Below are 12,081 nucleotides of genomic sequence, written 5' to 3'. Positions count from 1 at the left end.
ATTGGAGGATTTTCTACAAAAATGGTAGCAGTGTTTCTTTTTCTTCACTAAGCTAAAAGGATGTAAACATTTATTCCATGAATAAAGATAGATCTCCTTTGTTTTTAAAGCTTTATCGGTGATATGAAATGTAATACTTATTTTAGCCTAAAGAAGAATCAAAATCCATTTTGCAATATAAATATGAAATTACATTTAGTACCATTTCACTGAGCCTCACGCATCATTTTAAGTCAAGTTTTTATAAAAGGAATATGGAACATAACATAGCTTTCTAATTACCTGATCTTTTTAGAGATAGTAACATTAATTAATATACAAATATTGACACAATTTCCAATATTCAAGATTGTTTATATGACTGAGCCATTTTAATACTTTGTTTTACAACAAGGTGAGTGATGCCAGGTAAGAATATCAGCTCCATTCAAATGTGCAGAGATTCATTCAAGTCACTGATCGGACGACCACAGAATACTCTCCAGGAATTAAGTTGTGGAGAAAAGTGTTGCATTTACTATATCCTACATTGGAAAACGTTGGATAATTTTTATTAAGGCCAGTGTACGTCTTAAGCGTTATCTTTTTAGCTTTCAAATGTCTAGTCAGCCTATAACAAAATAGACAGGAACAGTAGCAAGAACATACATTTCAGATATTTTAAAGGATTAAAAATATCACCTTTCACACCAATTTCCCTATTCTTTCTTCTTTATAAATGAAACTTTCTCTTTGGTTTCTTGTATCTTTTCAGTTATCCTCTCTTTTGTTTCTTCCATTTTCTCAGTTAATTTTTCTTTTGTTTCTTCCATTTTGCCACTAATCATGTCTCTTGTTTCCTCCATTTTTCCCGAGATTCGTTCTTTTGTTTCTTCCATTCGGTCTTGAATATATTCCTTCACTGGAGGTGGTGTGGACATATGTCCTTGCTTGCGAAGATACTTCACAGTGATAGATGTTCCTCCTAATGTCACTGTGTATCTGGCTGGAGTTGCAATCTTGCCAATAAAAAAAAACCATAAAGAAACATTAAGGACTTAAGGGACTTTAAATTATTTTGCCCAATAGCATTCACAGGCCTGGCTACAGCTCTTTAGACACTGTGTTAGTGCAGTTAAAGTACTGATATGGCCCTAGCAAGGAAATTCTCCAAGGTATCCAGAGCATTTTTAAAGAGATATTGGTAGATCTATGCATTTTAATAAGTCATTCAGTCACCAAAAGAACAAGCTGGTCTCATCAGCAACATCTGTGCCTCCCAAAATCTACTCTGAAATGCAGAATGCATCATCTGCAAAGTACTTTACAGAACAGATCACTGTTGAAGTTGGAAGAGAAAGCTGAATTTAGTCTCATGGTTTGTCTGAATTATTTTATTGCTCTTAAAGCTTTGATGAGTTGTGCAGTTTCATTTGAATAAAGTTAAAAATAAAATGTAGCTACTGAAAGACAACTATATTTTCTATGGAGATACAATGGAAATTTTTTCTAAAAGAATAATTCCTAGAGACCAGTTGAAAACTTTCAAAATATTTAAAAAAGGAAAAAAATATCTCTGTATGAATTAAATAGGACTTTTATGCAGTTTTGATTGTCCTTTCCAATTTTGTACCTAGTGTGCCATTCCTGGTTTATGGTTTGGTGTTTTGTATTCATTTAAATATTCTACTTTAAAAATTAAAGTTAAAAGTAGTTTTTTAAAAATACCCTCCTACTTTATTTAATAGTATCTTATTGGCAACTGAAGTATTTAGCAAATACTTCAGCAAGGATGGAAGAGATTCAGCTCAAAGTACGTGGCATTAAGCAGAGAAAAAGAGATCTGAGAAAAATAAAAAAGCATTCAGTGTGCGTGTGTATTTAAAATCCTAAATGCTATTGAGACAAGAAAGTAATTCTTTTGTCATGTAATAAAAGAAAACTTTTGTCTTTAAAGTACTGAGATGCAGAGATAAAATTGTGCTTTTTGTAGGAAAAATCTATTATTTTCCAAAATTGTTCTTTAAGGCTGAAAACCAGAAAATTCATGCATTAAGTGATAATTTTAAACTATTACCAGAAAAGATATTTAAACCTAAATTTTAGAGTATACAAAAATTAACAATATCTGTAAAGTCTGGGCATTTTTGTAATATTTTTAAGAGATAATTTTTAAATTATTAATAATTCTGCAGAGCCAGCACTTTTAATGTTGTCAAGTAGCACTGATAATGATAGTTTAAGCCACAGAGTCCTAAGCTCACAGGCACATAAGCAAATTAAACAGTATTGTTTTGCAATGAATTTTGCCCTTTTTTATTTATAAAGAAAGGTCAGGATGCACTGCAGAGCAACACTATTAACATTCCATTATTATTCCACTATGTGGCACTAATAAGAGGGCCAGGGTAGTAATGGAGACACTGATGGGAAAGCAAGCCTTGTCGTGCCAAAGGCTAATAGAGGGAACTGCAAATGAGGTTCCTGGAGCAACTAATCAAATCTTACATCACTTGTTAAGTCCTTTGAATGTTTTTAAAAAGAGAAACATTTAACTAAGTTTGTGACAAACTAGATTTTGCAAAAAAAGTCACATTTTACTGAACAAGATGGTATATTATAAAAGTTGTGAAATACAGAAAATTTAAATGGAACATTTTCCCATAAGAAATGTTTTACAGATAGTGATACAAAAAGAGGCCCTCGGCGAGTTTGCTGTAGACGGGCGCTTGGGCAATATGATTTTCCTCTCCCTGTGTTGCCAATTGCACCCCAAATCTCCTCTAGAAGATCACATGCAATTTGATGAGCAGAATGATGTTACTGAATACAACCCAGGGTCTTCTTAGTTTCTAAATAGACGTTGCTCTTCATTATTCACCTTCTTCCTTTTTCATTCCTCTAACACTGTTTTTTTTATTTTCTTACAAACTGCTTTTTTAACTATGTTTGCATTCCGCTAAATATTTTTCCTCATAAACGTCAAATTATGTAAATGAATTTTTAACATCTTTCTTTTTATCACCATATAGAATTTATCTTATTAACTATAGCATTATTGTATTTATTCAGAGCCCTCGTGAGAAGAATCTATTCCTCAGTAATTATATACACACACAATTTGCATACTTTGAATGTAGAATCCCAGAGGCTCACTGGTAATTCTGTAGGGAATAGTCTGAGGTTGATTGATTCAGTTTTCCTTAACCCACCTCTGTTCACAAATTCCAGCAGTCTGCCACACATCAGAATGCCCCAAATTAAGGAAGCCTAATTACCTAATGTAATTCTTGATGCTGTTTGAGCTTTTATTATCCAACTAGTGGGTGCAGAATTTGCTCTCTGTTTGCCCTGCTAATATTAGTGGGCTGGTGGTGGTGTTTTCCTTTGCAGTTCCTTAGGGTATTGTTTTCTGCTTGTTTGTCTGGTACTAATCCCAGGGTGTTGCTGCTGGAGTGGATGCTCTGGTCTTTTTGTTTCCTTCTTAGCTTTAAACTATTTCTTTTGAATGGTGTCTAAATGGGTAAATGTAGTTTATCTCTATGTGTTTGTTGATAGCTGATTTATCTAATGCCAAACTTCCAGGAATTTGCTAGTGTTTTTGGATTTAGTTTTCTCTAGGATGCTCAGTTTTCCAGTTGAAACTATGGTTGAATCTGTCCATGTATGGTGAGATTAAAGAGTTTTCTCTGTGTCTTCTGCTAGTTGTGTTCACGGATGCATACAAATCCCACATTCACTAGAACTGACAATGTTACCTTGTCAGACAATGAAACAATGGTGAGCAAACAACCAAGCTCAGAGAGCACCAGGGACTCCACAGTTCAACTCTGAGCTATGGATATTCTCTTCTATTGTAACCGTACGTTCAAATATTCCTGTGGGTAGGGTTAAGAAATCCATGCATCTACTTACCTTATACAATGCATAGGCAGTTAATGCATTTCCACTTTGAGAATGCTTTAGGATGTTCACAATGCTTTCAGGCAACCCTATGAATTCAAGAAACGGGACGACATTTACTCCCCTGTAAAATGAAGACATATTAAAATAAATTACAACATTCCTATTTTGGTAAACTTTTTTGTAGAATTATAATAAAGAAGGATTTTTATATTTGATAACAAATCATTTCTTTTTTTCCTCAACTGATACAGAGTAATGAATGAATTGTCAATAGGACAATTGTCAAGAAGGAAAAAATGAAGTATATCCATTACAGAAGATTTCCAGTTTTGAAATTTAATTCCAATATTTTAAAACTATGATTTATATCATGTGTTCCATGCCCTAGGGATCTGGGAGGGTACTTTACATGATCTTCTGTACAGCTTCCAAATTAAATTTGTATGTATATCTGTGTATGCATATAGAATAATAAACATATCTAAATTGCAAAAATATCACCAGATTGTCAATTTAATATTTCAGGTGGGAAAACCAGCAGCTTGGAAGATGTAATGATTTTGTATGGCTCTGATTATTTTTACCTAAATTGTGAATCCTAAGAGCATCAAATGGAAGGGATCAAGTATAACATAGTACCTGCAGGTGCCAGGTTGATGATCTTTGACTAATATAGGGGTCTTCAAAACTAATGATGCAGTGCTATGCCTTAAAATGTTTGGAATCACCTATCTAGGCTATTCAGACATAACTGATTCTTGGAGTTATTTCACCATTGTCTTTACTGTGGTAACTCAAGGCCAAGATGAATAAAAGTATTAGTCCTCAGGGGCAGGCTATATGACTTTCATTAAAAGAATTTTGGAATGTCTGCTTCAACCATAAAAGCTAATACTGCAAAATTCTATCTGGCATATATCAACTTCTTGTCTAAACAGGTTACACAATTAATTAATATGTCTTAAGAGAAAAATATAGTCAGGTCTTCTGAAAACATGAATTAAACATTATTCTGAACATGTAGTCTCCATTACATTAAAACTGAGTATCAAATGTTAAGCCAGATCCATTTGAACCAATGAACTTTAGCTAAATTCAAACAATACCTTAACCTGTGCCTTGGAGAGTTAATATTGTTGGAAACTTTACTGGATATAACTCACAATACGAAAAAATCAAGTGTCACAACCGTACATGTTTCTCTGAGAACAAATTCAATTATATCTTTAAGGCTTGGTTAAAAGACACTGGTTGACTGGAAGGTGGGCAGTTCGAAACCCAACTACTGCGTGATAGGGTGAGCTCCTGTTCTTACCCCAGTTCCTGCCAACCTAGCAGTTTGAAACCATGCAAATGCAAGTAAATAGATATCACTTCGGTAGGAAGGTAATAGCATTCCATGTACCTTGGCATATAGACATGCCGGTCACATGACCAAAGAAGTGTCTTCAGACATGCTGGCTTCCTTAGCTAGGAAACATCACCCCCCTAGAGTTGGACACAACTGGACAGGGGAAACCTTTACCTTTTTATAATGTAACCATGCTTTTCTTTTCAGCTCATCTTTATGAATTCTATCACTTTTGATTGGCAGAAAGTTTTCAAGGTCTTGAAACATGATTTGTTAGGATAGAAACTTAACTGTTGTTCTCTTTGGAAAAGGATAGTCATTACCCCTAGATAACAGTAAACAAACATCTACTGAGTCAATTACTGGCAAAGCCGAAGTGAAGATTTGTTAGTTTTAAGTAGGTTACAATTTTTGGCTTCTCGTAGAAGAGGTAGAACAATGATAATTAGTGAGCAGAAGCACAAGTGTCTCTGAAATCAGAAGGTATTATAACTATTTTAGTTATTCTAACCAGATGGCATTAAATGCCCTTTCTAAAAGCAATGGGTCTAAATGTCATTCTAAATTTATCCCTTCTCAGGGTAATAAACATCCAAGCTGTTTAAAATTTTGTTTCCAGATACATATTTATCTTCAGGTATTAAGAAAAAATAAATAGCTGGTTTTATTAGATATTACAGACATTAATTACATTTACTTCTTGATCATGTAGCTTGATACAGATTTAAACAAATTTAAGGATCTAAATTGGGAAGCTAGAATATTAATGTTTGGGACCACTGTTTTAGTTTTCAACAAGATATCATATTTTAAATATACAAAGGAATTCACATATATTTAGGATCCTTCTTGTAGAACTACTGAATTCATACAGCACAGACCCTTTAAAACTCCTTTAAGGTGCTAGTCTATTCATATGTACATGGGATTAATCCCACTGAACTTTGTCACACTTTTGTGTATATGGCAGGGGTTCCAAGTCTGTAACTTAAGCCAGGGATATTTTAAATATTCCTTAGTAAGTTTTAGAGCATGCATGCAAGCATGCAGCAAAATTACTGAGCAGAGATCCTATATTATACATTTTAAGTTCATAGCTTTAGCAGATATTGTCTTAAGTACTAATTAAACCTGTACTACTTATTCTAGCTTCCTCATTAGCATTTTTACATGTTACACAATACAAGAAACTGCTCCTTTTGAAATAAAGCTAGGATTTAAACAGAAAATAAAACATTAGAACTGCTATAAACACAAGTATAACTTCCTATTTAATAGACTCCTTCACACTACTATTTTTTCATTAAGATGACATCTTATTGTCTTATTTTTACAGGTAGTTCTCGATTTATGATTACAATTGAGCCCAACATTTTGGTTGCTAAGCAAGACGGTTGTTAAGTGAGTTTTGTCCCATTTTACAACCTTTCTTGCCATACTTGTTCAGTGAATCACTGCAGTTGCTAAGTTAGCAATACAGTTATTAAGTGAATCTGGCTTTCCCACTGTTTCTCAGAACGTTGTAAGAGGTGATTACATGACCCCGAGATACTGCAACCGCCATAAATACATGCCAGTTGCCAAGCATCTGAATTTTGATCATGTGACCACAGGGATGCTGCAATGGGTGTCACAAGTCACTTTTTTCAGAGCTATTGCTTTTGAGCTATCACTAAACAAATGGTTCTAAGTTGAAAACACAACTTACAACAAACATCTTATCAGTTTTAAAAATGTTATATTTTATTGCACAAAGCAAATAAATACTTAATGTGGACTTTGTAATTTTATTTTGAAGTGTAATAGAGATAACCATTGATTTAAAAATTGCTGTTTTTTCTTAACAGATAGGCCAGGAATTAAATTTGGAGCTTTCTAAAACTTAACAGAAGTTGCTGGCATGCGAATACATGGAAATAAATGAAGGATGGCCTCTAACACAGATTTTCTTCACTATCCACAAACTCCACTTTCCACTAATCAATAAATTGGCACAGAACAAGAGTGATGGAAGGAAACCTCCAAAAGAAAGAACATAAAATTTGATAAATTTAGGTAAGAAAATCACAGCGCAATTTTACAGAATTGTATTAAAATTCCCACTGAGTTCAAGGGGCTATTAGTATAAACTTACTTTAGTTAATCTATTAAAATCAATTTTATTTTAGAATATGTATAGGCACTTTATGTGCATTTGGGCTTCCTACTCAGAAAAGTTACAAGTCCTTTAAGTGTTTCATTGCTTCTCTTGTACATCTAAATGCATTCTTCTTCTCATACAAAATCAAGTATTTTCATAGCAATTGTTCAAGTATCAAGTATGATCAGAGATTCTTGATAACGTTCTAAGATTTTTCTAATTTCAAATATGATAAGCTCCAGGCTCTTTAATTCTACTATTCTTGGGGATAGCTAAGCAAAACAGTGTTTGTTAAATTCTCAGCCTTTAAAAACTATCCTGTGCTAAATTGCTCATTCGATCCTTCGCTGAATGCTTGGCCAATTAAGATAATACACACTGTTATTTTGAAATGAAACACAGGGTACCAATGATTCTTTCCCATCTTTTCCTTTTTTCAGGTCCAGCCTCCCCAAATTTATGTACAGCTTTTTTTTTTTAAAAAAAGGACACAACATGAATTATAACAGAGAAATTATCATCGGTGTTTCAGCTAATACCTCTGCACTTACTTTAAAGCTGCATAGTAAAAAGTTCCAAACCATATGCTGGAGGTCAAAAGATGCACAGGAATCAGAACTTTGCCATACTGTTTAAAAGTTTTCTTGAATCTCTGCACAAGACTAATTGATTTATCTTGCAAAGGGTCAAGTTCTACAGAATTAGGCTGTATAGGTGTTTCCCTGGCAAAATTACCAGCTGATGTGGTAAGATTTTCTCTCTTCAGTTCTTTATTTTGAGGGTCTTCAGGTTGGGAAGTTGCCTTGCCCACAAACCCCCCTTCCTTGGAATCCCAAAAAGGAGCAGACGTATGCAGGTATTGACTTTGGCAGCTCAGCACCAAGGATGTTGTTTTCTGCCTTATTGGATGTAAGGATGTTTTTCCTTGGATGCATGGAAAGATACAGGAACGATAGGATAGCAAACAGGTCCTAAATGCGAGCTGAAACGGTTTCTGCATTTTGGTCGATCGTGGCAGCATTGTGCTGATAGTATTGTATACAGTTCCTAAGAAATATTAATAGTTAAATTGTTAAATTAAGCAAAGAATTATCCCTGGCATCATAATTACATAGTAAAAGCAAGAAAAATTGGCTCACCACCTTAATCAAATTGTAAGTTAGTATAATCAAATCCTGACTTAAACAAAATCCACATATAGTGATTTAGACGCTGAACAGTCCCTTTCTCCAAGAATTCAGTTTTCCTGCTCTGTGTTGCTCACCAGTTATAATTTATGTACAAATAATGTAATAGTACTCATCCTTCATATTTCATATAGTCCATAATACGAAAACATAGTACAGTAGCATCAGAATCCATCCAAGTTTTGTACTGAGAATTAAATCCAGCACATTTATTAAAACACTTTTGTATATCAAAATATTTCAGTTCTTTCAGCTATATGTTCCTTGAACTTTACAAGGGATCAAAGAAGCCCAAGTATTCATAAAAAACCAAAAATGTTAATTACATTCTATTGATGAATGCTTATGTTGCACATGTATTAGCTGTAAATTTTTACAATGCATTAGACATAGAAATCTGAAGTTATAGTCTGCCCTCTAATGTATCATTTTAGCACTACAACAAGTATTGCGAATGACTGGTATAACAAATTTTTCCCATGCAAAGATTTTACGGTGGTCAATTTACAGTACAATTGTGGTTTTGTTTTCTCTTTCCTAGGTAACAACTGCATAACATTTTCTATGAGTTGTTAACTCCATACATAATGAAATATACTAAACACTCTGATCAGGTTTTTTTAATTTACTTTCAAATTAAAATGATTCCATTTTCTTAAGTGTGACCAAATTTTGTCATGTAATACATAAGAAACATGTGTGGCAGTTTGTTTTATCTATTTATCTAATTGGTTAACTAATATCAGTTTATATATGCAATCATCCACGGTGATTCTTTTTTACCTAAAATGCTCTCTATTTATAAAATGTGGGGTAGTTTCTTGATTGACATAATTTTATTCCAATGTAAGTTATGTGAAGAATAATGCCAGCAACAATAATTTATCAAATATACCAAAGCAACATTTGAACTCTCAGTTTGAACTTGAATTCAAATCAAAGTTACTTCTCAACCTGGGTTTAATTTGCTTTATAGACTTGGGTAGTATCAGAGTAACAGAATTTGAGAAGTAAACATATTATGACTGAAAGTTCTATGGAGATTTAAGTTATACATATTCAAAACATATAAAAAATTAAAATCTTACTACTTAAATAATGCAACCACTCCCTTGGATAATTTCCTGCTGTTAAATAAAAACTCCAAGGTCTCAATATATTACAATGATGCTTTTCATTGACTATCAATTAAACCATAAAAGTTACTGTACTCATAGCATTGTGAAACTCCACAATGCTATAAATACACTATAGGACTTATTATAAGGATTATAGATATTACAAAGACAATTTACAATGCTTACACCAGATAAAAGTCAAATGATTTTTCCGTAATAAATTAACAGCACAGCCATATCATCATTAATGTAGTGGCGTACAAAACAGGCGTCTGAACTTCAGAAATATTGCACTATTTCAATCCATTATTATTAGCTGTACGCGATTCCAGCAGGGTCAAATCACTCACTTTTAAACTTAATGCTTACGGTCCCTTACTGAATTCAAACATGTGATGATATTTAAGGGCTCATTGCCACTACATGCTAATTTTGATGCCAATACAAAAAAAAAAAATTCCTGTCTTCAATTAGATGCCCATAATTCTTTCTTTCAAAAGGACAGCCAATACAACTACAGAACCTAAACAGAGTTTGTTAATCAGCAGCAGCACCAAGAATTAAGATTAAGTTTGGAGCAAAAATACCATAACTTGAATATTTGAAAATCTTGTGCTCCTGCAAGTGACATTTAACTGTGAAAAGATGACTAGAAAGCACACACTTTCTCACTTGAAAGAGAGAATGTATCATGTTGCCTTTATGTCCAAATAAGTCATTGATATAAATATATATCAAATGGGTATCTAATTTGACAATAGTTGCACAAAGACAGCTATAGTATTAAGAAAAAATTCCTCACCCGTTTACAGCACTGTTGGAACCAAACGTTTGCCACTAGGACAAAACATTACAGATGCATTATACCATTGGAAGAGAGTCATAATCAAGTCATTGTCTTCAGGTATGTCATAAAACCTCACAACGAATAGATCTAAATATTCCTTCAACCAAAAGGACCTTCAGCTTCCAGTAAGAGCAAAACCTAGAAAAAAAATTAGACATTTTCAAAACTGAGACAATACAGGTAACCCCAGAATTACTAGTATTATCGAACGTTCGGCGTTACACGATAAGCATAAAGGGAAGTGCTCAGAACACGGTCAATCTGCGGGGCAAAACAGTCACCTGGGACACCAGGCCCCGTGTGATCACTGCCGCCTGTGCGTGCGCCCAGGTAGGTTCGGCTTCTCGCCGATTCGCCTTGCCTGGCACAGCCTCTCTGAGCGGTGAGGAGAGCGCGCCACTGCCTGCTGAAACCGGACAAGCTGGGAGGGGGGTCTGGGTGGCGTAGCACAGGTAACGTTACTCCGCTCGTGGCATCCCCTTTCCCGGAGTCCATGGGTGGGTGAAGTGGGCGAGGACCATTTGCTGGTCTCCTTCAGGGGATGCTGCCTTTCTTCATTCCTCCCAGAGGGCGACCCTTCCCCAGCTGCGTTTTTTGCCTGTTTTTTGCTGCCACCAGTGTGCATGCACGGTACGGATGGCTGCCACAGAAGCTTTAGATTGGCTGCCGGCCGGCCTGTTTTTTATCCTCTCCTCTCTTGGCTCTCCTCCTCCTCCTTTTCTCTTCGGTGCAGCTACAGCTGACTCTTCCTCCCCCCCCAAGGTTGTGTCTTTTTTCTCTCTCCCTCTTCCATTCAAACTGCCTCCTTTTAAATCCCTTCCTGTCTCCGCCCCCCCCTCCTCTTTTACGAAAAAGTCCTGAAATTACGATGTTGCCGCATCACGGCATTTGTTCACCCTTACGAATGACCACAGTGGCACTGCAACATTCACCCTGGCTATTCCCTTCCTCCCCCCCAGATCTCCCTAGGGACTAGGCCTATGGATGCTCCCCTTGCGAAGATCGAGAGATCCTTTGCTTTTGGCTGTTTCACTGCTTCTTCCCGTGCGTTCGCAGAGAATGGAGGCCTAAAGTAACACAAGATCAGTGGCAGAAAAGGCCTCAGATGCCTGGATCAGACCTTCGGAGCCCCACTGAAGCGTCCCCTGGTGTCATTTCTGGATGTCGGAGGCCTTTTCTGGGCTACTGCCTGCCGGAAAGGATGCTGGGGCTGCTTCAGTGGGGCTCCAAAGGCCTCAGAGGCCTCCTCCAGGCCTTGGAGGCCCAGAACGGAGGCTATGGGCAGTGGCCATGTGCTTCCAGATGTCCGTTCAGGGTCTCCCTCTGCTCTTGTCGGGAGCAGAGAAAGAAACAGAGAGGCTGGAGAGGAGACAAATCTTCATAAGGTAAGTGACCCTGCGCAGCAGGATGGGGAGGGAGCAATTGTGGGCCCCCAGGGGAGGGAGCATGAGGTATTTCAGTGGGTCAGGGAAGGCCTTGGGTGGTCTGAAGATGGCCTGTTCCATAGGCCCCCCATGATCTTCCCCACGCTGAGATACCTGATGTTCACTTAA

At 36.0% G+C, this 12,081-nt stretch overlaps 1 protein-coding gene across 1 annotated transcript in view; it reads right to left on the bottom strand.

The window, feature by feature from the left end:
• Positions 1–232: 232 nt before the first annotated feature.
• The window catches only part of FAM210A (family with sequence similarity 210 member A), an 18,109-nt gene continuing 6,260 nt past the window's right edge, over positions 233–12,081 (bottom strand). The window contains exons 2-5 of the mRNA XM_015818927.1: positions 10,484–10,666; positions 7,928–8,423; positions 3,895–4,006; positions 233–998 (exon numbers count right to left, since the gene is read on the bottom strand). Coding sequence (XP_015674413.1) covers positions 699–998; positions 3,895–4,006; positions 7,928–8,397 — 882 coding nt within the window. The 5' untranslated portion in view covers positions 8,398–8,423; positions 10,484–10,666 and the 3' untranslated portion in view covers positions 233–698. The remainder of the gene's footprint in view (positions 999–3,894; positions 4,007–7,927; positions 8,424–10,483; positions 10,667–12,081) is intronic.

Source organism: Protobothrops mucrosquamatus, unplaced genomic scaffold (genome assembly GCF_001527695.2).
Source record: "Protobothrops mucrosquamatus isolate PMUCROS unplaced genomic scaffold, P.Mucros_1.0 scaffold823, whole genome shotgun sequence".
Taxonomy (NCBI): domain Eukaryota; kingdom Metazoa; phylum Chordata; class Lepidosauria; order Squamata; family Viperidae; genus Protobothrops; species Protobothrops mucrosquamatus.
This window is presented reverse-complemented; position numbering and strand designations above follow the sequence as displayed.